This window comes from Vicia villosa, linkage group LG2 (assembly GCF_029867415.1).
Source record: "Vicia villosa cultivar HV-30 ecotype Madison, WI linkage group LG2, Vvil1.0, whole genome shotgun sequence".
In the NCBI taxonomy this organism is placed as follows: domain Eukaryota; kingdom Viridiplantae; phylum Streptophyta; class Magnoliopsida; order Fabales; family Fabaceae; genus Vicia; species Vicia villosa.
The window spans coordinates 71501602-71528387 of record NC_081181.1 but is presented as its reverse complement, the minus strand read 5'-3'; the positions used below and the strand labels follow the sequence as shown (position 1 = coordinate 71528387).

General features: G+C 36.6%; 1 protein-coding gene, 1 long non-coding RNA gene and 1 pseudogene across 2 annotated transcripts; 1 reads left to right on the top strand and 2 right to left on the bottom strand.

Annotated features, from left to right (window-relative positions):
- Positions 1 to 388: 388 nt before the first annotated feature.
- On the bottom strand, positions 389 to 1456 carry LOC131649326 (uncharacterized). Its single transcript, XM_058919092.1, has one exon. It carries the CDS (start codon positions 1454 to 1456, stop codon positions 389 to 391), a length of 1068 nt encoding a protein of 355 aa, XP_058775075.1.
- Positions 1457 to 16601: 15145 nt separating this feature from the next.
- Positions 16602 to 18422, top strand: LOC131649325 (uncharacterized; annotated as a pseudogene).
- A 6571-nt stretch (positions 18423 to 24993) lies between these two features.
- Positions 24994 to 26428, bottom strand: LOC131646270 (uncharacterized). Its single transcript, XR_009297386.1, has 3 exons — positions 26109 to 26428; positions 25317 to 25994; positions 24994 to 25172 (listed from the first exon to the last, which is right to left on the bottom strand). It is a non-coding gene; the product is annotated as an uncharacterized LOC131646270 (long non-coding RNA).
- Positions 26429 to 26786: the final 358 nt, after the last annotated feature.

Below are 26786 nucleotides of genomic sequence, written 5' to 3'. Positions count from 1 at the left end.
AACACCGATTGAAGCGTCTCTTCACCGCGAAGCGCATCTGTAACTTCGTTCATGACATCATCATCATTCATCACGCCACAACCTCAATAATTTGCGAGAGGTGCGAATCGGGGAGAGCTTGAGAGCGTGAGGTAGGCGGCGTCGATTGAAACTAAGACAGAGATTAAAGATGTGATTGAGATTAAGATGGAATGGGAGGCCGATTTGCGGTTGGTGAATCACGACGGAGATGAAGGATGGAGATCGGAGAAGGTTGAGTTTGTCGCTACCGTCGCCGTCCAAGAGGTTGAGGGAAAAAGAGTGTGTAGAGTTCAATTCACGTAAACCTAAATCTCCTTTCATTTTTAATCCTGTGTTTTTTTTTTTTTGAAGGGAAACATGAAATTCATTAAGAAACAGAAGCAGCAGTTACAGTGGAGTCCACAAGAGGGAAGCCTCCGATCCAAGTTTTAGAGCCATACAAATTACCAAGCCTCACAAGGTTGTGGGCATCTACAGTTAACTCCCTAGATAAAAACATAACATAAGCTAGATTAAACCTATTTAACAACCAACGGCAATCCTCCGCAACGGGCTCAAGAACCGCGTCAATAACAGAACCATTGATACAGTCTATAACAGATTTAGCATCCGATTGTACTAGAATCCTATCCACTTTAAGGGCAGAAGCAATGCCAAGACACCAGCGGATAGCTAGCAGCTCTGCTACGTTCGGTGGCACCGTTATAAAATCCTTTTTGCTGGCAGCCAAAATAATCTCCGCCCGTTGATTTCGAAGAACACAACCAAACGAGACAGATCCATCTTGGAACACCCCCGCATCCACCTGAGCCGTGATCAGATCGGTTGGCAACACAACATCACTATGGGCCCTAGATGAATCATGATTTGTTTCAGTGTCAACATTCCTGCAGTTGAATTCCTCCACAAGGAAACAAACATTCTCCATAACACGCAAGGGGGAAACAATTTTCTGTTGATACAAACGTTGATTCCGGGCATTCCAAATATTATGGAGAGAAACACACACCACTTGAATGTGCAGCGAATCACCACAACTCAAGATCTCCATCAGCCAGTACGGGACAGCAACATCGCAAGGTATTCTACACGACAAAATGGATGAAAAAAGAACCTGTTTCGCGAAAGGGCATTCCATGAACAAATGATGGGCTGACTCCTCAGCAACAGAGCACATGGTACATGAGCCATCGAGAGCAATACCTTTCTTCTGCAGATTGTCTTTGGTTGGGAGAATATTTTTTGCAAGTCTCCATACAAAGTTTCGCACTCTTGGATGGACCGGAGCACGCCAAATAGATTTCCACAACTTCTGATACGGATTAACCGATGGACCAGGCAGATTTGCAAACTTTCTGTTCATGCAGCAGTGATAAGCCGAACGTACTGAATAGTTACTGTCCTTCTCATGGTGCCATATAAGTTTGTCTTGCATGTTCCTGAGAGAGATAGGGATACTAATAATTTGATTAGCCACTAAGGGATCAAAAGCTGCTGAAATAATGTCCCTTTTCCATGAGCCTAAATCCTGGTTAATCAGTTCGCTCACTTTCGTATTCAGGTCAATTCCCCTCGCTGCTCCCACCACTTTAAAACCATGATTATTAGGAATCCAATTGTCATTCAGAACTCTTATGGACTCGCCATTTCCAACCCTCCAGCGGACGCCTCTGTTAACCAAATCCCGGGCACTTAAAATACTCCTCCAAGCATAGCTGGGAGCATAACCAACTACACTCTCCCCCAAAGAGCAATTAGGGTAGTATCTCCCTTTGAAAACTGTGTTTAGGTGTGTTTAATTGTTATTAATTGGATTAATTTGATTAATGAGGATTAATTGTTGATTAATTGAATTGAATCAAAAATCTGATTAGATTTAACAAAATCTGTGAATATTGATTCTTCAATCTTGGGCCTCCTCACGAAATTACTGTTTACACCCCCTAGGCGAGCCCATGTATCACTCTCACATTGATTTTTTTATAAGAAATCAATACAAAAACAATAATCCTTGGGCCTAATTCTGCATGGGCCTGCGCCTAAATCACACTGCACCACTGATTCCAGCAATAAACCTCCCCTTGATCCATGTTATTTTTGTTTAGAACTAGGATTTAATTTCATGTTTTTTTTTGCATAATAAAAAAGGATAATACAAAAACATGTGATCTCTTATTTTTGTTAGTTTTCAGATAGAAATTGCCATGAAAAACAATACATTTGATTAGACTTTGACATGATATAAAATGAATAAAAACATATAATATTTTGCTTGTTAGAATTTAAATGTTTTGTTATACAGTTTAGTTTTTTATCGTTTTTACCCGATTTTATCGTTTCGGTGTACCTTACGATTTGTAAATACTTGCTCTGGTTTTCATAATACTCGTGTACATATTTGACTAACATTTGAGTGATATTTTTGGTTGTTATCTTACTTTCCCTCGATTTATGTTTAATAAGTGTGTTAATGTCAAATTTCTCATTTCGTTATCCTTTTTCGGTGTAAAGCACCAACGCAATTCCGATTGCGATATGTTGTTATCTCTAACTTGTGTGCTAGTGTGCAAGGCTTTTGGATAGTCACCGATCGACGCTTATTACCTGAGTGTTCCGCTTTATCTACGGGACACAATCTCATTTACTCGCTTCGTGTTCTCGTCCTGGAGACACGTTCCTATTACTTTATATCTGCTTGTTTGGTTTGCTTGTTCCTCTTGCAGGTGTATTGTGATTATGCTCGACGCGCATGTCGACCTTTGTGTGCTTTCATGGCTAATCGGTGTGCTGACCATTTGCTTTTGCTTTGCTAGCTCGCTCGCGGGATCCCAGTTTCTTTGCTTTTCTTCGCTACAGTTTACAGATCATCATCCGTTTGGTATTGATTCTGTTTCATTTTATTTTTCCCGCACTCTATCGCTTTTCGCATCATCCTTTAACATGAGAAGTAGGATTTAGACATGCATCTGGCCAAGCCCTCGAAAGAGGCTCTATTTTTGTTGGTGTGTTTATATTTGTGCTTTGCTGCAGGGAGTCACGGTGTAATAAGTCCTATATGGCACTCTGTTAAGTCCTCTTGGAAGGCACGCGGAAAGGGTTAGCAATCAACCCCCGCCTAGTCTCATCGAGTCCGTTTGGTATGCGCACACTTCGCGTTGCTCGCTTCCGAACTTACACAAGATCTTGTTATCGAGTATGTCAGGGAAAGGGTTCATGTAGCCGGACCCCCGCCTTTCCTATAGCTCGCGTCGCTCGACGTTGACGCTTGGTGTACGCACGCACCATTTTCCTTTACGATCCGTGACGGCTTGGTTGCTGAGAGGAACTCGCTCCTCTTGTCTATGGCCCGATCATTTTCGTGAGGTCTGATGCTTGGTTGACTTTGGTTGAGCTGCTCCCCCTGGCTATGGCGGGACCGCCTTTCTACCATTCGGCCAGTGTCGTTGATTTGTTTGCTTTACGAGCGAAGCTCGTTTGTGTGCTATCTTTGTTTGCTTTCGCTTCCCCCCATAGGTTGATAGTTTAGTTTAGACTGGTACCTTTTGCATGCTAACATTAGGTAGCAAGCTTTCCCCCTTAGCTTAGGTCTTCCTCACGCATTCTTTAAAACACAAACCACACTCTTTGATTTTCTTTTCTTAAGAGCTTGTTATTTCCGCTCCATTCCCAAGCATAAGTCTCCAAAGGTCGAGCAGCGGAGTGCGAATGTAACTCGTTCACCTAAAAAACACAAAACAAACAGAAATTAGTTAGCTGAGCTACGATACCTCTGATTCCTCAAAAAGGATACGTAGGCAGCGGGGTAGGGCCCGTGCGAGTATAACTCTTTCTTTTCCCTACATTTTGCATTCATTTTAGTCCAGATTAGCGTAGTTTGCTTACACACCCATAGTTTTAGACACAGGCGTGGATACCATCGAGTACGATGGGCGCGTGGGGTGCTAATACCTTCCCCTCGCGTAACCGACTCCCTTACCCTTTTTCTCTGGTCGTGAGACCGTTGTTTTGTTTTGTGGTTTGCTGGCATTCCCTTCCTTTTCAGGATAAATATGTTAGTGGCGACTCTGTTAATTTTCGCGGTAGCGACACACGCTTAGAGGAAAAAATTGTAAGTAAATAAAAATGCTACGTTCTTATTAATTGTCTAAATGTGTTGTAATTGACGATTTTATCATTTGTGTCAATGCATAGTTAGAGGAGACGAAAAGTGAGGAAACCTCACTTCTAGTACATGTGTTGTGGAAGGAAGCTCGTGTGGGCAAGAATCGAGCTGTTGATCCCGATGTTCAAAATTTTTATGATGAATGTGTAAGTATAACATTGTGTCTTTAATTAAATCAAATGTTTATTAATATATAATTGATTTTTTATCTCCAATAATAATTTTTGAAATGTAAATGAATTACAGGAGACCATGTCGCAATCGGTATCCACCGGTGAGGACCAGGATAATAGGAGCGTACTTAGTAGAGCACTAGATGTTCCTGAGTATCCCATTTGGGTGAGGAGTAAAGGTCATGGTGTGACTCCAACCTCTTTCTATAAGCATTCTAGGAGAAGAAATCATACCAATGAAGAAGTGTTGCAAAAATTGCAGGAATTACAAGCACAAGTCTCTGAATTGCAAAGAGATAAAGAGATGTATATGAGAGAAAAGTGCAATACTTCATCGGTGAAAGAAACTAGTGATAAGGCTAGTATCAACTGTCAAAGAAAATTTCCCGAGGTAATTATAAATTCTTTTTTCTTACAATTGTTCTATTTTATTAATGATAATGACTCTATATTTATTATTGGTTTAGGGCATTTCATTTTGCCAGCTATATTTATCGTCACCGAATCATCGCCTAGTTGGAAAGGGAAAAGTGCACAACACTTTGGGAGATTTACTTCACCATAGACCGCTCCCGGATGGACACCTGAAAGTATCAGTTGATATTGTATTAAATCATGATGCGGTGCTACCGGTACCCGACATGGTCTCAGAGACAACATTGTTGCGAGATGCAATAGGGTCATTTGTTGCATGGCCCTCGGAGCTAATTTTCATTGGTGATGAGGTATGTTGAAAACCATTATGAATCATTTAGTTTTCGAATGTCAATTCTGAACCGTTACGTTAACTATTTTTTACATGATAATTTTAAACTACTCTTACAAAACCCGCAATTAAGGGTAAAGGGATTTTGCAGGAGGACGAGTTTGTTGCATCACTGAAAGAGGTACATTTAAAGTGTTAATATATGATCTGAATCTAAAACTGCATGATTTTATAATTTACCTAAGTTATATGATTTTTAGGTATCTGCTCGAGGGTCACAACAAGTGACGCAGCAAGTTCGTAGCGTACCTGTTAGGGACCAAATAGTACTAATTTTCATATAATGTTTTTGGTCCTTTTAACCACTTTTTATTCAATAATCACACTTTTATTCATACAATTTAATAATTTTGCAATTGTGTTAGTTTTAGATTTAATTGAATAGTTATTTCACATGTTTATTAGTTTTGTAGTGTTTTTGGAAAAGGTTTGAAGATCATAGGAAATGAAGAAGAATTACATGAAGACTTGGAATAGCAAAAGAAGTGTTGATAAAGCCAGTTTGCCCCGCAAACAACCTTGGCCCCGCCAACTGATGAGTGTTGACCTAGTTCAATTTTGAATTGCATATGATGTGGCAAAAGAAAGTCAGCGATTGCCCCGCAAGCAGGTGTTTGCCCCGCAAACACTGCGATGCAGAATTGGTTCTTTTAATTTGTTGCCACTTGTCATGAGAAGTGGGCTTATGTTTTTAATATGAAAAGTCAGTACGAATTGGGGGTTATTTAGGGAGAGAGAAAAGTGAAACTGAAGATTATTATATTCATTGTGAACCAAACATTGAGGCTAGGGTTTTGGGAGAGAAAAGTTTGCAACTTTGTGAGAGATTGATGCTCATAGTTTCTTCTCCATTTCTTTTGCTGTCAACCATGGTGATGAGTAGCTAAATCCCACTTTGACAAGATTGGAGGTAGTAGCTATCCTTGTTAACTATGTATTTTCTCTAGCACATTTGTATGAACTTCATTGGTATTGAAATGGATGAATGTTGTTGTTTTATCTTTTATATTTAGATTTGATTTATGATTGAGAAATATATTTCAAGTCTTGGTCTACAACATTTTATCAAGTAGTGAATAAATGCTAGAGATAGATTTATTTGCCACGTTTTTATTTGTATTAAACAATCAAGATTAGTATATTGATAGTTAGAGTGAGAGACCATCTAAATATTAATATATTAACTTTCACAACTTTGTTTAGAAATAAACATTGTTGGGAGGATACTAGAGCATTTCACCACTATTGAAGTTATGCATTTGGTGTTAAAGTCACATGGAAGATAGGGGTAGTGAAACCAAACCAATCTTGTCACTCTTTTATTATTAAATCAAGTCCTTTTATATTGCTCATTTTATATTTTGATTAGAAAAATAGAAACTCAACTCAAACCAACTTTGTTATAATTTGAACTTAAAGCGATAGTAACTATAGAACCGCGGTAATATCACCCAATCTCTGTGGATACGATACAAAAATATTTTCCTTGAATATACTATTCAACAAATTGGCGCCGTTGCCGGGGATTGGCATTTGATATTGCTAGCATTGCAATAGTTCATTGTTTTAGGTTTTGCTACCTTATTATTACTCTTGCGTTTCACTTGGTTTGCTAGTTTTGTAGATTCTTGTGCATGCGAGAAAAAGCTACCGAAGAGCAATTTCAATTCGATCTGGAAATTGAAAGAACGCTCCGAAAGCTCAATAGCAAGACACGAAGAAGAAGGAAATTAGCCAAGGAGAGGCGACAAAGAGAGAAGGCATCTACTTCTTCTAACAATTAAATCGAAGAAGTAGTTGTAGACACTTTTGAAGGAGACATGGCGGGTGTTCTTCCAACTGAGATGTCCGCTAATAGTCCAAGGCGCACTGCTCAATTTGCACGTAATGCCCAAGGTGGAGGAAACACGGAGATGAAAACCGGAATCCTTCAACTTGTTTATGCAAATCAATTCACCAGAATGGATCATGAAGACCCTTTTGCACATCTCACTAAGTTTTATGAGATTGCGGGTGCTACGGGAGTAATTGCGAATGAAGAAGCACTATTCAAGAGGTTATTTCCACATTCATAATCGGAAAAAGCTAAAGAGTGGTACCTTAATCAACTACCTAGAGTGATGACGGATTGGAGTCTATTGGAAGAAATTTTTTTAGAAAGATATTTTCCTCATTCCCGATTCATGGAAGCCAAAACGGCAATTGAGGTATTCACTCAAGGAAGCAACGAATCTCTTAATGAAGCGTGGGAAAGATTCAAGTCCATGTTAAGAAAATGCAAAGGCCACGATTTTGAAGAACTTACTCAAATTCACTTGTTCCGAAATGGTCTTCAACGGTGCATAAAACACTTTTGGATGCTACCGCGGGCGGTTCTCTTATGTCCAAAAGTGCGGAGGAAGCAATCACTATCATCGATCAAATGGCGCTCAACGATCGACAAAGTCAACATGATCGAAGTCCTTCATAAAGGAAACCGGGAGTTCTTGAATTGAACACCAATGATGCCATCCTTGCTCAAAACAAGCTTCTTTCACAGCAAGTGGAGTTACTCACACAACAAATGAGCAAAATCCCACAGCAAATGAAAGAGATTCAAGGATCTCAAACTAGGCACCATGTGGCATCTTGTGAACTTTGTAATGGAGATCATCCGACTGGTTTTTGTCCTCCCCCCGAAGGTGAAGAAGTGAATTATGTGAATAATCCAAACCAAGGCTATCAAAGGACACCTCCACCTCACAACAACCATTATCAAAGAAACAATCAAGGGTATAAACCATCAAGATTCAACAATTACAATTACTCTCAACAAAGTCCTTATCAAAGTCCAAATCCACAATATCAACAATCTCAAGGTGGAAGCTCAAAGTTGGAAGACACTCTCACACATTTTATGCAAGCATCCATGGCTAATCAAAAAAGCAATGAAGCGGCCATCAAGAATTTGGAGAATCAAGTGGGCCAACTTGCAAAGCAATTGTCCGAACAGCAACCGGGAGCTTCTTTTTCCACCAACACTCAAACAAATCCAAAGGAGCATTGTAAAGCCATTGTGATAAGAAGTGGTAAAGAGATAAATGGTGGAATAGATGGAGGTGTTATAGTGGAAGATAATGAGGAAATAATAGTTGAAAATAAAGAGGATGAGGTGATAGTTGAAGATGAGGGAGAAAAGAGTGAAGAGAAAGTGGAGGAAGAATTAGTTGAAAAAGAGCGGAAAGAAAAAGAAGAAAGAGAGAAAAATGACAAAAAGTGAAGAGGAATAAAAAGAGAAATGAGAACGTGAGCACAATTCCTCTCCAACATCTACCTTACCCGCATGTGCAATCAAGGAAGGAAGACGCAAGGCGCTACGCTCGATTTATGGATATATTTAAACAACTTCACATAAATATTCCATTTTCCGAAGCATTGGAACAAATGCCCAAGTATGCAAAATTCATGAAGAAGATGCTCACAAAGAAAAAGAAGTACACGGATGAAGAGACAGTTGTGCTTGATGCTCATTGTAGTGCAATTATTCAAAAAACTCCCCCAAGAAAGGAAGCCGATCCGGGACGAGTCATTTTATCGATCATTGGAGGTAACTACATTAGTAATGGTTTGGTTGATTTGGGGTCTAGCATCAATTTAATACCTTTATCCGTTGTCAAGAGATTGGGGGACATTGAGATGAAACACAATAGGATAACTTTGCAACTAGCCGATAAGTCTATCATTTCACCGTATGGAGTTGTACAAGACATGCTAGTAAAGATGGACAAATTTTTGTTCCCGGTTGATTTTGTGGTAGTAGACATGGAAGAGGATTGTGATGTGCTATTAATACTTGGAAGGCCATTCATGAAGACCACTCGAATGATGATTGATATCGATGATGGGATTATGAATGTAAGGGTGCAAAATAAAGAGGTAATTTTTACTCTTTTTGAGTCTACGAAGCCTCCTAAGGATGAACATGACAACTTCCGAATCGATGATGAAAAAGGGGAAATCATTGAGGTGGCGAATCAATTTCACAAGGACAAGGAGAAGGCAAATCATGAGGGAAAGACTCATCACAAAAACTTTGAAGTTGGACAAATGGTGCTTGTGTGCAGTTCAAGACTTAAGGTGTTTCCTAGTAAATTAAAGTCAAATTGGTCGGGGCCATTTGTTGTGAAAGAGGTGCGAAATTATGGATCCATTGTGGTAGAGGACCCTAAAACACAAGAAAGCTGGACTGTAAAGGAACAAAGACTCAAAGTCTACCATGATGGATAAACAAGCCGCGATGGTGTGTCATTTCGCTCGTCGAGCCTTGATGCACCATCAAACCGTCGAGCTCGAACGACGTTAAACAAAGCGCTTGTTGGGAGGCAACCCAACATCGTAAGTAAATTCTATTATGCTTATTGATTTTCGGTTTTATAGTTATTAGGTACTTGTTTTTGAAAGGAAGTGGAAGTTAAGTGTAAAAATTGGCATTTTTTAAAAATCCAAGTCTGTTTGCGCCGCAATCCTTGTTTGCCCCGCGAATGGACCAAAAATAGTAGGTAAGCCAATTCTGCAAAGAAAATTTCATCCCTTTGCCCCGCGAACAGGTGATTGCGCCGCGAATGGACCAGAACAGAGAGTAAGCCAATTTTGCAAAGAAAATTTCATCTGTTTGCCCGCGAACAGGTGTTTGCCCCGCAAACACTGCGGTACAAAAATTCCACTTTCAAAAACATTAGCTTTTACTTTAACCTAGTTTTTTTATTTTTATCTTTTATTTTTACTTCTCTCCTATCACTCTACCACTCTCTTCCTCACTAAACTCTCATCTCCCATTCTCATACCCTATCTTCACCCACATTCTTTGGAAGCGGAGTATGATGCATATGCTAATTGGCCTATGGGCAGGCCACCTTTCATGGGGGGTGCAGGAGGCAGCGGTATCGGAAATGAGGACGACACATTTGATGATGTGATCGGGACAGTTGGTGGTGGTGATGAAGAAGAAGATTGAAGTGGTGTTTTAGCACTTTTGTAGTTTATTTTTATTTTATTTTAGTCTTAATTCTGTTTTGTTTTATTTAATTATGGTTGCACTTTTCAGTTCTTAATTGTGTACTTTAGGGTGGCTCTCGTTTCACCATTTAAACATCTTTACAATTGCATTTTTATTATTGTAGTTTAATTGTGTGTTTGGGTGGAAAGTGATTAGCCCAACTTTTCAAATTGTTTTGTTTAATTGTTCCTTCTACAAAGAGAAGCTTGAGGAATCAATGGGCACAGACAAGAGATAATGTTGTGAACACTTCGAGTGGCAATGATGAGAATCGGTATCAAGGAAAATTAAGGTACACTTTATCGCTCTCTAGACATAACATGGTTAGTTGATGGTGTGTGCAAATTGCTTAGCATAAATTCCTTGAGTCACATGTCATTTTTGAATCAAAATTTAGAACTTAACCAATTGTGAGGAAACTTTCCATTGTGCACTAAATGCGGGATACCGGGATTTATTTTAACTCATTTTTATCATGCTAAACCATGCATTATTCTTGTTTGTGAAAAGTGTGAACGTGATAGAGGCATTGTTTGAATTTTAGAAAAACCACTTGACCAAAAAGTTAAATCAATTAACCTTGTGAGAATTGATTCTTAGTTAACCCCATTGAGCTTATATTAGGATTCATGTGATTATTGAATATGTTTGGTAGATGAATCCTAATTTCTTTTGTTTCATTGGAACCTTCAACCACAATGGTTGCAATTTTGCCTTGTGCCTATGTCTATGTAGGGAGCATTGTTGTATCTAATATGATTTGAATCCTAAAGTTGGGGAGAGTTGATTGAAAAACAAATGAAAAAGTGGTACTTGTGAGTTTTGTGGTAATAAGAAAAGAACAACACCACATTTTGGATTTATGGAGCAAGAAAAAGAAATAAAATCATTCTCGTTATGTGTTGTTGAAAAATAATGAAAAAAAAAGAAAAAGAAAGAAAAAGGGATTCAAGAAAGTGTTGTTGTTAAGTGAATTGATAGGAATGCTCCCTTAGGATAGGCGTTTTTGTTTAATTTCCCTCTTATAAAACCCTTTCTTTGTAACCCAAGCCAAATTATAACCTATGAAAGCCCTCTTGATTCTCACTTTGCACATAATTTTTGAACTTGTTGTGGTGAACGCATTATTTAAGTTGTTGTTGATTTAAATGCCCGGATGAGTGTCAGTAAACCCTCTTGTATTCATCATTACTATGATGTGTGTGTAGGTTTGATTCAATTTTGACATGTCTTGTTGGAATTTCTTGATAATAATTTGCACTTTGCCATCATTCTTTCTCATGCTTTGTTTTAGCATTGTGGTGGGTGTACTTTGAAAGGACTTATACTTTTGAGCCATTTGAGTGTTCGGTTATCTTGTCATCATTCTCTTGTTGTGTTGCTCTTGCTACTCTTGTGAATTTTTGTTTAGAGACAAACAAAATGGTAAGTTGGGGAGAGTTGTTAGGGACCAAATAGTACTAATTTTCATATAATGTTTTTGGTCCTTTTAACCACTTTTTATTCAATAATCACACTTTTATTCATACAATTTAATAATTTTGCAATTGTGTTAGTTTTAGATTTAATTGAATAGTTATTTCACATGTTTATTAGTTTTGTAGTGTTTTTGGAAAAGGTTTGAAGATCATAGGAAATGAAGAAGAATTACATGAAGACTTGGAATAGAAAAAGAAGTGTTGATAAAGCCAGTTTGCCCCGCAAACAACCTTGGCCCCGCCAACTGATGAGTGTTGACCTAGTTCAATTTTGAATTGCATATGATGTGGCAAAAGAAACTCAGCGATTGCCTCGCAAGCAGGTGTTTGCCCCGCAAACACTGCGATGCAGAATTGGTTCTTTTAATTTGTTGCCACTTGTCATGAGAAGTGGGCTTATGTTTTTAATATGAAAAGTCAGTACGAATTGGGGGTTATTTAGGGAGAGAGAAAAGTGAAACTGAAGATTATTATATTCATTGTGAACCAAACATTGAGGCTAGGGTTTTGGGAGAGAAAAGTTTGCAACTTTGTGAGAGATTGATGCTCATAGTTTCTTCTTCATTTCTTTTGCTGTCAACCATGGTGATGAGTAGCTAAATCCCACTTTGACAAGATTGGAGGTAGTAGCTATCCTTGTAAACTATGTATTTTCGGTAGCACATTTGTATGAACTTCATTGGTATTGAAATGGATGAATGTTGTTGTTTTATCTTTTATATTTAGATTTGATTTATGATCGAGAAATATATTTCAAGTCTTGGTCTACAACATTTTATCAAGTAGTGAATAAATGCTAGAGATAGATTTATTTGCCACTTTTCTATTTGTATGAAACAATCAAGATTAGTATATTGATAGTTAGAGTGAGAGATCATCTAAAGATTAATATATTAACTTTCACAACTTTGTTTAGACATAAACATTGTTGGGAGGATACTAGAGCATTTCACCACTATTGAAGTTATGCATTTGGCGTTAAAGTCACATGGAAGATAGGGGTAGTGAAACAAAACTAATCTTGTCACTCTTTTATTATTAAATCAAGTCCTTTTATATTGCTCATTTTATATTTTGATTAGAAAAATAGAAACTCAACTCAAACCAACTTTGTTATAATTTGAACTTAAAGCGATAGTAACTATAGAACGGCGGTAATATCACCCAATCTCTATGGATAAGATACAAAAATATTTTCCTTGAATATACTATTCAACGGTACCGCCCAAGGAAAAGGGTCCTCCGAAGGCCGTGGCAAAAAGAGGTGCTTTTGTGCCTCGATACCGACAGACGCTCGAAACACTTGTTGATATGTCAGATTTGAAGTTAGGTTATCTCCGTGAAATTGCTATGGATGAAGCAGTCTTTGGTATTGAATTCCCCGTGCATGTTGGACTAGACGACATGAAATAGATTTTTACGCAAGACCAATTAGGCGTCAGTAATGTTCACTCATACATCCGGTAATTCGATTTATTATTTAATTAGTTGTGAGATTGATCTAAATATATTATTTAATTAGTTGAACAATTTATTTACACATTTCAATGAAAATAGTCTAATGTTTATTATGTTTTTATTTAAGGTTGTTGTATGACAAATGCTTCCGCGGGACTGAATTGTCAAACAGATTCCATTTCGTGTCTTCCTCCCATTGCAGCGGATAGACAATTGCTACGAAACCGGATTCAGTTAGACAGCGCTTAGACGATAGATTCATGAGGTCCGGCAGTACAGAAAGCCTGTGTCTCTGGGCGTATAATACCCGACCAGTGGGGTTAGTTTTTCATTCTTGGTTCATCTAATCTTTGTTTCTTTTGCATAGAAAATCTTTCATATAAACTATTGTTTTAATTTATAGATCACACTGGTTGTTGCTTGCTATCAGCCCTATCAAAAAAGTGGTATATTTTCTGAATTCGGTAGATGGTGAGTGGATAAATTATCCGGCTATGAAGTCAACGATTGATACGTAAGTGAGAACTTTCTAAATATTCGTGTATATTTATATATTTAATTATTTGTGAGATTGATCTAAATATATGCTTTTATATTTTTGTTAGATCAATACAAGTGTTCCGAAGTCAAAGAGACGCACAAGTATCCCGGACTAAATCAAACAACATTACTTGGATCAAAGTGCAGGTACATTAATTTTTACAATTTTTCTATTAATAGTTATGCTACTTGATAAAACAAGACAACTAAAAAATCTTATTTGTTTTTCTATGTAGTGTCCGCAACAGTGAAACAGTACAGATTGCGGATACTTTGTTTTGAGGTTTTTGAAAGAATTCCTTCAAACGAATCAATTAGAGATTCCAATCACGGCATGGATTTATAACTTAGGATAATTTCTTATAATTTATTACATTTAACTAAATCATGCATATTATGTTTTTGTTATGTAGTACTTTGATGACTTCTATGCTATTTCTTACACGAAACTTAAGTTGGAAGAAATCAAAGAGGAATTGTGTCAATTTTATATTCAGCGACTATTCATATAGGTATGAATACAATATTGTGTGAAACGTTTTATGAATACATTACTGTGTGTTGTGGGGACTGTTTTGAAACTTTGTGGGGACTGTTTTAATTGACCGTGTTGTTTTGTTCATACTTTGCAGGACCAGGACCGTGCGCTCGTCGAATTTTGAGAATTTCGGGCTTATATTCTGTTGATGATTTAGTTTTATGTATCTGTTGTAAACATGTGAATTGAACTATATTAATGGTGTATATATTTTATTTTGGTATATAATGGTATTTTATCCATGGTATATAATGATATTATATAATGTCCTACCTATGGTTGAAAATATTACAGGTTGAAAATATGTTACAGGTCGAAAATATTACAGGTTGAAAATAAATATAAATTACAGATCGAACTGGGAGGCTTAAATTACAGGTTGCACTTTAAAATATTGCGTTTAGCAACGACAGCGCTTTTAAAAAACGCTATTAAAGGCCTACCTACGAAAGCGCTTTCTAACTAAAAGCGCTGCCTAAGATAAAAAAAAGCATAAAAAAATAAAAAAAAGTGCAACCAACGAAAGCGCTGCTATAAGGGGGGCTACGAGAGCGCTTTTCTGGAAAAAGCGCTGCTATAGGGGGGATACGAGAGCGCTTCTCTGGATAAAAGCGCTGCTATAGGGGAGAGAGCGCTTTTCTGGAAAAAGCGTTGCTATAGGGGGGATACAAGAGCGCTTTTCTGGAAAAAGCGCTGCTATAGGGAGGGCTACGAGAGTGCTTTTGGAGTTTCAAAAGCGCTGTCGTTACCTACGGCAACGCTGACTTTGGCAGCGCTTTTAAGCTCTCTAAAAGCCCAAAAAAAAAGCACTTTAGAAGCCCTTGTACGTTGTAGTGTGAGGTTATTCATTCTCATAACGGTTACAGTTTCAAAGTTGATATTTGGTCTTTTGATATTGATGATGTTAGTGGTTATGAAGAACCGTGAAGCTACGTTGGCAATTACTAAAACCCTCTTCAATACATTATAACATGTTACTAAATTTCAAAAACCTTAACATATTCTTTGCTTATAATATGCAAGAGCTATTAAAAATGCATTACCCCCGGTAGTTCAATGATAAAACATGTTGAAAGAGCCGCACATGATATCAACGCCAGCCATTCACAAAACATGGAGAATTTTGTTGTAGTTACAAATATAGGACTGAGCTAATAGTTTGTAGCCAGATATGAGAGCTGATGGAACGAAAACTTTCAAAAGCTGTTGATAGAGCTATTTTAACTGGTAGGCAATGAGAACATATTATTGGTAAACCTTTTAAATTCATTTTCTCCACAACCAATAATATAAGAAACACTAATAATGAAAATCATTGAACCAAAGAAAAACAAAGATTGAAGAAGAAAATGATGATGGATTTTACAACAAGTGAAAAGCACACACGTTGGCACCACGGCGACGATGAGGTTGAATCTCTTTATGTTTCTTTTCATAGTTATAGTTTCAGTTATTTAAAGGAGGTTACAAACCCCTGCAATCTAAAGCTTTTTCAGTCACACATATTGTTGATTTAAGGTGATGCCACGTCAGCCTGTATTGTTTCTATTTTTAGAAGATTTGTATTTTGTGCTTCAGGAGATCTGTTTGATGTATAGTGTGGACCAAGATGCGCATTTGGAGATTTGATTCACTGACGATTTGTTTCAAGCTAAGCAAGAAATATCTGAAGATTTGGTTCTCAAGATTGCATGTCAATATATTAATAGGAAAATTATTTTCTGCACAAGATTTGATTTGATATGATTTGATTACAAATTATTTGATTTGGCCAGATTTAATATCCAAGCCCATGAGCTTTTATGGCTATAAAAACAAAGACTCTAAATCTAAAGGATTCACGAAGCTGCATGTGAGAGAATATACTTTAGGGTTTTGCCTGTTCAGTGTTTTTGTGAGTCATTCTTGCATCATGTTGATGCTTGAAATGGACTGAGTTTTGAGTTATAATTTGTGAATCAATCATAAGCTTTTGAGCAAGAGTGGATTATGTTTAAATGGAAGTGTGTCTTCTATTTCTTGTCAATGTTTTTATTATCATTGTAGTGTGATTGAGGGGCAGGGAGATGGATCTCATATCTAGGAGTTCTTATATAGAAATAGCACGGGTAGTGATTAGGTGCGAAGTTTGTAAAACTAGAGGTTGTTGAGAACTTCGAACTAATACTATTATAGTGGATTTCCTTCCTATCTCGGGTTCCTCCCATGTGTAGGCGACGTTGCACCGAACTGGGTTAACAACTGAACTGTGTTATTTACTTTCTGCATCTTCCTTTAAATTGTTTTTTGTGTCTGTTATTACGATGTCTTGACATTACGCTAGACATTGCGTTTGACATCTTAGTATTGTGACATCGTATACGATATCTCTCTTGTAAAGTGCCATAATTTCAATTGGCATCAGAGGAGAGAAATATATTTTCTGGCATTATGGAAAAGGAAGGAGGAAATACAAATAGACCACATATTCTAGATGGCACCAATTATGACTATTGGAAAGCACATATGGTGGCCTTTCTAAAATCTATGGATATCAAAAATTGGAAAGTTGTCATCAAGGGCTGGAAACATTCTGTGTTGACAGACAAAGAAGGGAATAAAACTGCCGAATTAAAACCAGAAAAGGACTGGTCTAAGGAAGAAGATGAACTTACTCTTGGTACCTCCAAAGCTTTTAATGGATTATCCAATGGTGTTGACAAAAATATATTCAAGTTGATAAATACTTGTACTCTGGCCAAAGATGCATGGGAAGTTATCAGAACCACTCATGAAGGCACATCAAAAGTCAAAATTTCAAGACTTCAACTTCTCACCACAAAGTTTGAAAATCTCAGGATGAAAGATGATGAGTGCATTCATGATTTTTACATGAGTATTCTTGACATTGAAAATTTATCCAGTGCCTTGGGAGAGAAGATACCAGAACAAAAACTTATTAGAAAAATCCCCAAGTCTCTGCCCAAGAAGTTTGACATGAAGGTCACAACAATAGAAGAAGTCCCAAGACATTCGTAACATGAAAGTGGAAGAGCTGATTGGGTATTTCCAAACTTTTGAATTAACTATAAGTGATAGATATGAAAACAAGAACAAGAGCATAGCCTTTATCCCCAATACTGATGATGAAGAGGATCAAAGTGACATGGAGACTGGTGGAGGAATTTCTAATGTTATTGTTCTTTTTGGGAGGCAATTCGATAAGGCGTTGAAGAACATGGATAGAAAGGAAAGACAAAATGTTAAGAACATCTCCTTCGACATCCACAAAAACAGTGACTTTCAGAGAAAAGAAAGAACATACGAGAAGCCAAATCAAGAAAGAGGTATTCAATGTCATGAATATGAAGGTTTTGGTCACATTTGATCAGAATGTCCCACATACCTCAAGAAAAAAAGAGGGGCTTGACTGTTCCTTGGTCTGATGATGATAATTTTAAAGGTGAACCTGTTGATGAAACTGCTAAGCATGTTACAACCTTCACTAGTAGGTACGAATCTAATGAAGATTCCTATGATGAGATCTCTCTTATAAAGAATTGGCTGCTTCATACAAAGAGCTTTGTGTCATAAGTGAAGAGTTCTGCAAGACAGTAGAAAATCAGAAGAGAAACATAGCTTAACTGCAGGCTGAAAAAGAAAAACTGTCATCCAATGTCTATGCTCTTTAAAATGAGGTAACCTTATTTACCTCCAAACATGAAAATATGACCAAATCCACAAGAATGTTAAACAATGGGTCTGATATGTTGGATAAAATTCTTCAAGTTGGAAAAAGGGATGGAAACTCAACAGGGATTGGTTTTAATTACCAATCTCTAAATAAACATGGAAAAAACACCTATGACAAAATTTGTTTCTTTTGTAAGTAAGCAGGAGGTCATGATGTCAGACCAAATGTTGCAACATTCTGCTGGACATCATAAATCTCAAACCAAAGCCAAGTTATTACCATGGAAATGTCATTATTGGGGAAAATATGGTCACATAAAACCTTTTTGTTACAGACTGTATGGTTATCCTAAACGCCCAAATCAACCTAGGGGTAATCACGTGATGAGTAAAACTAGAAAGGAGTGGAAACCTAAGAGTGTTGACACTAGTCTTATAGCCTACACTTCTCTTGGATCTCCATCTAGAGAAGACTGGTATTTTGGCAGTGGTTGTTCTAGACACATGACAGGGGTCAAAAGGTATTTTGTGGACATCAAGTCCTATTCCTCTAATTTTGTCACATTAGCTAGAGGTTAAATCAAGGGAATAGGAAAGTTAGTTTGTACTAAACTTCCTAGTTTAGATGATGTGCTTCTAGTGAAAGTACTGACTGCAAATCTGATTAGTATTAGTCAGTTGTGTGATCAAGGCCTAAAAGTTATTTTTACCAAATTAGAATGTTTGATAACCAATGAGAAGAATGATATTCTATTGAGGAGATTTAGGTCTAAAGATACTTGTTATTTATGGTTACTTCAAGAAACTACATACTCTTTCACATGTTTAATAACCAAATAAGATGTAGTCAAGTTGTGGCACCAAATGCTTGGACATCTAAATCTCAAAGGTATAAAGAAGATTATATCTAGAGAAGCTATTAGAGTCCTACTAAAGATCAAAATTGAGGAGGGTATGGTAAGTTGTGAGTATCAAATTGGGAAGAAAATCAAGATGTCACACTCAAAGTTTCAACATCAGATTACTTCCAAAGTGCTATAACTTCTTCACATGGATTTGATGGAATCCATTAATGTCATGGTTGATGACTCAACTATTATGGAAGGAACTGATGTCGAAGAAGATGTTGGAACTTCATCTCAAAAAACAGATGTTTCAGAAACTGCAAAAGACATTGAGTCCTACATTGATCCAGCAAGTACTGAGCCAGATAACCCTCAATAAAACAAAGATCCCTCTATTAGAATTTCAGAAAGATCATCCAAAGGAACTCATTATAGGGAATCTTGATGAATGAGCCACCACTAGGTCCAGAGATGTGATATTCAGTTCTTGTTTTGTCTCTAAGCTTGAACCTAAAAATTTGAATGAGACATTGACTGATGAATTCTGGATTAATGCTATGCAAGAAGAACTAAGGCAGTTCAAAAGAAATGAAGAATGAGACTTCGTACTCAAGCTTGAAGGAATGAATGTTATTGGTACAGAATGGATTTATAAGTACAAATTTGATGGAAAAGGTACTGTGACCAGAAACAAGGCCAGATTGGTAGCTCAAGGACACACTCAAGTTGAAGGAGTTGATTTTTATGAGACTTTTTCTCCTGTAGCTCATTTTGAATCCATAATATTGCTCATGGGAGTGGATTGCATGCTAAAATTCAAGTTATTTTAGATGGATGTGAAAAGTTTCTTCTTGAATCGATACTTAGATGAAGAAGTATATGTTGACAACCCAAAGGGTTCTTCGATCCTAGTTTTCCATATCATATTTACAAAGTTAGGAAAACTCTATATGGTTTGAAGCAAGCACCTAGAGATTTGTATGAAAGGTTAACTGAGTTTATTGTCACTAATGGCTATAGGAAATGAGGAACAGACAAGACCTTGTTTTTTAAAGAAGAGCATGGTAAACTCATGATAGCTCAAGTATTTGTGGATTACATTGTGTTTAGAGGGATGTCAAACCAGATTGTCTAACATTTTGTCAAGAAGATGCAATCTAAATTTGAGATGAGTCTTGTTGGTGAATTACACATTTCATTGGTCTTCAAGTCAAACATATGGATGATACTATCTTCACATCTCAAAGCAAGTATGCCAAGAATATAGTGAAGAAGTTTCGCCTGGAAACTGCCAGTCATAAAAGAACACCTACACCAACTCACATGAAGTTATCTAAAGATGAAAAAGGTGTTAATAGGGATAAAAAGCTATACATGCGTATGATTGATAGTCTATTGTACCTTACATCTAGCATACCTGACAATGCTTTTGTTGTAGGAGTTTGTGCAAGATATCAGGTTGAACCTAAAATGAGTCACATTACTCAAGTGAAAAGGATCTTCAAATACATCAATGGAACTTGTGATTATGGTATGTTGTACTCTCATAGTACTAATTCCATGCTTGTAGGATATTGTGATGCAGATTGGGCAGGTACTGCTGATGACAGACACGCCCTGAGGCAGACACGTCCTCATACTTGTATTTATTAGTTACTGATAGAGAGACGAGCTTTGTACTCGTCCATGAGAAAGGCAAAGGGGAATAACCAGTCTATTTCGCGAGTAAGGTATCCAAAGGCAATGAGAAGATATATGAGAAAATTGAGAAATTAACATTGGTTGTCGTGACTACTACAAGAAAGCTCGGACCATATTTCTTGGAGCGACTCACAGTTGATCACAAATCAGGTCACCTAAGAATACTAGGTTATTTATTGGTCTGAACAAGAAACTTAACCCCAAGAATGTCATGGTTATTTATTCTAAGTTCATGGTCACAAGAGTAGGGCTTGAATGTCAATTTCATAGGAAATTTGTTGATTTTACCCATAATAATTTTAATACTCAAGCTTGAGTACAAGGGTACGAAAGTTTCCTTATCTAATGCCTTAGGTTTCAACAAATTTGAATTTGTTATAATGATTTCAAAATATTTATTCAAAGACCATCTTAATACTGTTAGTTTTCATATTATTCAAATGAAATGCAAGATCCGCATGTTGCACTTGGTTGTAGGGAATATTTTTTTACAAGAAACCAAGGAATTTGGCTAGAGTTAATGACATCGATCTTTATCTCATGTGGCTTCTTATTACAAAAAGGAAGTTAATTAGGTAAAGTTCAGTGTGTATCAGATTAGTAACTACATGTCAAAGCTGAAGAGTCCTCTGTTTTATACCTCTTTCATCCAGTATATATTAGAGTTGCGCCAAGTTTTTCAGATGATGCAGACCTGTTGGAAGCACCAAATGTAATTGACAACACTGCGACTAAGTTGATGAAATACATTAAGGATGGTGACAGTGTTTACTATTACTTGGATAATCATGGTAGAGCTTATGATGACAAATTTGTACCAAATAAGAATGCTCCTAAAGGTAATGTTGCAAGGAAGGTCACTACTCTAATTGGTCTATTTGAATGATACCAAAGATTGCAAGTATCAAGGAAGCTCTCTCCGTTCAAAAGGGTTTGAGATTTTATTTTCATTTTAATTTAGGTGTTGCCTATGATCCATGTCCATGCAACCTCCTATAGTTAGCATGCATTTCATTCTATTGTTTGCATCATTTTGCTTCATTCTATTTATATTTTGTTGGATATCACTTTTTCTATTTTGGATATACGATTGATTAAGTCTTTGGGTTAATTACATGTATGGCATGGTTTTTGCCATTTTTAGTATTTTGAAGTTGATTGTCTGTTTTATGTTACTTTTAGCCTAATATTTCTCTGTATCTTCTGAATTATGTGAAATTGGGTTACTCATGTGTGTGTGTGTGTGTGTGTCGTGTATGCAAATTGTTGGCTTTATAATAGCTCGTTGGTGTATGTCAAGAGTTCATTTGTATGTGTTTTATATTTTATTCTTGTTCCTTTTTTACATTTATCAAAGGGGAGAAGGTTGTGAGATATTATCATTATATTTATGTGCATTGAGTGTTCAATACAGGGGGGGCTTAAGAGCTCAAGAAACAATCAAGCTCCAAGTGTTGTATTATTTATTTTGTATTGTTCAATAAACCTATAATCGAATTAAGCCGAAATATAAATTACAACTTTTAAATAATCTACTCAAATCAAATTGAATCAATAATATCTCAATTTGCCAAATATCAAAAAAAGGGAGAATGAAACTGCATTGCAGTCAACATCGTTTTATTTTGATGTTTTGTCTATATTTGATATATGTGTGTAATTTGATTTATCACGTATTTGTAAGTCTGGTAATTTGTTTGTAAGTTGATCATTTCATTTATTTGTTTAGACATGTATCTTGAGATACCCTTACATTTAATATATTGGATTTGAATCCATAATTATGTTAGTTAGCTTTGACAATTTGATATAAGTCAAAATGTTGAGTGAAGCTTGAATCACAAGTTAGAATACTTAAATCAAAGTTTTTGAAAGGCTTCATTCGAATTACACATATTATGGTTCGAATCAAACATTTGCTTGCAAGTTTAAAGTTTGATTATGCTCACTTGATTCGAGTCAAGAAAGTGTGTGATTCGAATCACAACACTTCTTGACTCGAATAATGACGTATTTGATTCGAATCATGAAAATCAAATGTTCTTCAAAACTAGTTGTGAATCGGTAAGAATTGCTTATCATGTTTTACTTTAGCGTTTTAAACTCTTATTTTGTAAAAGAAATCATTTTTTACAATGGTATAAGGGGATCGGACTATTTAGAGCCCTCCCCCTATACCGTTTCATTCTCACATTCTCCTCCAACAATTTTTAGGGAAATTGTTTCTGCTCTGGTTCATTGGATTCATAAGGTGATATGTTAGATTGTGTATTCCTCATCTTAGTGTTAACTTTATAAATTTTGTATTTTCTATCACTTTACTATGTTCTTGGCATTTTGAACTTAACAAAATGAAATTTATTTTGAAGCATAATCATTTATTTATTCTTATTAATTTATCTACTTCAAAAAAGTATAACCATTTGTTTAGCAAAGAAAAATTGCATCATCTAGTGAAACAAACCCAAAGAGAAAATAGTTTTCTTATTGAATTGCAATTCTTCTTTAGATGATAAAATTTATTTTTTTGTTGAACAAGTGGTTATGTTTTTATGAAATACCTATTTTAATGGTTATGTTTTTATGAAATACATATTTTAATGAAAAAATAAATGCTTATGCTTTAAAATAAATTTCGTTCAACCCAACATATAAAGAGCACAGTAAAAGTGAAGAAATTGTTGTTAATGAGGGCACAACATAATTTTCGTACAACAAATAGCCCTCAATGAGTTGCGTCTAACAAAACGTCCCCAGTGACAGTCAAGGGGATTCGAACCCATCTTGCTTTAATACCATTTTTTGACCAAGTGCATACCATTATGCTAAAAGCAATTTTTGTTAGTGAGGGTGTAACTATATTTACTTATATTATATAGCCCTGAAGGGGCTATACCTAGCCCACCTAACCCATCTCATTACTGTTTTCTCCGAATCACGCTTAACTGCTGAGTTATGATGAGATCTGGAGCATTAGTGCATTAAATTTTTACTCTGTTAAAAATCTCAACCGAGGGAAAAAGTTATCTCCTAGCACTTATTCCCTTGATTAAAAGTCTCAACCGAGGACAAAAGGGGGGGCGCTACATTTCACTTTGGTAGTAACTTCCAACCAAGGGGAAAAATAACCATCATCATTTTAAAAATACTATTGCTGGAAATCAAACTCATGGCCAAAGCCACTTTTTATTTTGGTTTTTAGTAGCCCAAAGGGGAAAATAGATATTTTTTATGACACCCTATGTTACCTCGCCCTCTCAATTAAGGTAAAAACCTTATTGCAACTGAGGTAAAATCTCATATATGTAGTAGTGATATCACATATGTTATAAGGAAACAAGTCAAGTTATGATGGAGAATCTAAAACATCTAAATTTAATTAATGTAACTTATTCCAATTACATACATCCTTACTAAGAAACTAGTACATTATTTACTCTTTAGATAAAAAACATACTCGAAAATTTAGATTATAGAAATTTCAACACTAAGCAACCACAAATGTTATAAGGAAACAGTTCAATTATATAGTGGAGAGTTTAAATTACCTAACTTTAATTCTCATAACTTATTCCACTAACATACGTCCTTATACTACTACAAATAATACATTTTATGACGAAGCTTTCACCTCAGCCAAAAATTAAATGAGATATTATGCCTAGGTGCGTCATGTTTTTTTTTTTTTGTAATAATAAAAACAACATATTCCCTCGGTTTTTAAGAAAACCGAGGGAAAAAACAAATCATGACACACTCTGAATCCTAACTTTTGCAGTTTATGTTTTTATTTGTTTATAATCATAAACTAAATGAACTAACCCTTCAGTTTTTCGATATAACCGAGGGATCAAATAATGAGATTTAACTATAAAAGCACTTATCAAACATATTCTAACCTAATCCCTACTTATATGAAGTCGTCCCAAACTCGGATGCATCATTCTTTGGGATGAATTGCAAGACAGAAAAAATCTTCAATGTTTTTTTATCTAGAACAAAACATTTTTTCCGCTCTTGCAATTTATCACACATAATGTTGTTAATGTTGTTGTTGTTTTTGTGTTGCACCCTAAAATTTGCCCTCTTTCTCCGTGCTATAAGTTATCAACGACGTTTATTTCGTCGCTCAAAAATTGAAGAAAAATTATAAAGTTTCTATTGTTTCGAGATCATTAAGTCAAAGGACTTGTGGGGTGAATTGTAAAGGAATGAGTCATGACACACATGTTATTCAAGTGAAGTTCATTTAGGGTTTGATTGAACGTGGAGTTCTATAATGGATCATGAAGTAAGAAAGCGTTCTATTTGTGCTAGCAACTTGGGTTCATTCAGGGGTGTTTGGACAAATCATTTCCACTAAAATTTTATTAAGGAGCAAAGGTGTCATGCAAGATTTTAATTCACTTTCTTGAACGAGTATGATGCATAAAGTTGTGTTGATTCAAGGGATTACTTAATGACGTGAATTTAGATTGGTGTTCACGATTAATCGGGGACTTCAAATTCAACTTAAAAGAGAAGATTGTTTTGAATAATTGAGGGGGTTCTATCCATTGAAGTTAAGAGTCTACAAGGTTACAAAATGTTACTGTCCCAATACATTCAAAAGTCATTACATCATTCAAAGGAAATTTATACAAAAATACATTGGGCTCCTATCTCCTAAAGTCTATAGCCTCATCAATGCAATGCTTCCATGTTGCATTCCACGTGTTTTCTTCGATACCGGATTTAATGCTAACAGTTTCAAACCTTGCATCTACACATAAAAACCAAAATCCTGCATCCAGAAGAAAACCGATTCAGCCAAGATTGGAGTAGCATAACACAAAAACTCAAATAACAGAAAGAAAAGGGAGAAGCTTCAGAACAAGGAAAAAAAAACGTAACAGAAAGGAATCGAAAACAGAATGGGGGAACTCACTTCATAACCGAAACGTAACAAACTTTGAGCCTCTCCAAGAACCTTCATCATTCATCATCACTCCTTCTATCTTCATCATCTTCACATTCACGATTCTCTTCAATTCTTTCTCTCTTGATTCAACCTGGTAACAGAAATTGGAGGAGAACCTGTGACAAACTCTTTCTCTGCAATCCATCTTCATCCATCATCGAATCCTTTCTTCAACCTTCACCACCAATTCAATAACTCCATCGGAACCTTCATGATCCTTCACACAAATTCAATGAATCCGGAGAACTCGTAATCAATCACCATCATCTATCTGCAAAAAATCTTAGAAATTGAGAACCGAAATGGGATTCACCTTGAACAAAACGTAACAAACTTCTGAATTCTCTCGAGGCATCATCTCCATCATCAATCCTTCAGAGCCTCCCTCTCCAATCTTCTTCATCATTGATTCAATCGAAACCAGAAAATCGATCTTCTATCTCAACTTCATACACTCTTAATCTTCATCACATCACGCCTTCATCAACATCTCTGAATCGAACCGCTTCATCATCGTGAATCTTCAATACTTTGCATCAAAAACCATCACTGAATCCACCACAAATTCATCACGAACAACACATCGACCTCCACAACATCAATCTGCAATCGAGTATTATCATCACCACAATGAAACTTCACGCTCTGCAACAACAACATCATCATCATCATAAATAATGACGCAAAAGTCGGAAAATGCAGTGACTCTAACGAACAAGGAGAAGAAAGAGGTCGCATCAGAGATAAAGGATCTCATACCTGAATCTCAATCGAAGACACACCGGACGGTCTCCGACGAAAATAAATCGAGAGAGATGAGTAGCGAAAGAGAAGAGATGAGCGAGAGAGGATATGGTGCCGTGTGGAGGTGCTGCTCGGAGGACAATTTCTCCGGCGCCGTTTCGATCGGAGAAGGGAGATCCACCGCGCCGTCGCCACTGTGTCGTTCGTGAGAGAGGTGATGGAGTCTCATTCAGTTTGTTTTGGTGGCGGTGGTATCTGATCGAAGACGGAGACGTGGGAGTTCTGGCCGCCGTCGCACAAGGAGAGAAGACGAAGGTTGAGTTCTTCAGAACTCCAAGGTCCACGTATAACCTAATTCCTCTTAATTTTCTATTAATATGATGATGATTAAGTGATAAGACTTGGATTAATGTGAATTCACTTTGATATTTGCTAGAAATTTAATCTGATTAATGAATGGGTTAAGATTAGTGAATTGAATCATAAAATCTGAATCCATGGATCATCTTTGGGCCATATCCACACTGAAATGCTGAACCACACCCCCCTTAGGCCCATAGCGCCTCCATTTTTGGTGCTGAATGCTGAACAAAAATCTGTCTTGGGCCATCTGCTTGGGCCTAGCGCCCTCATTGCTGTTTACACTTTAATTCCAGCTCTCACCCCCATGAGCCCAATGCATCTCCCTGTTTG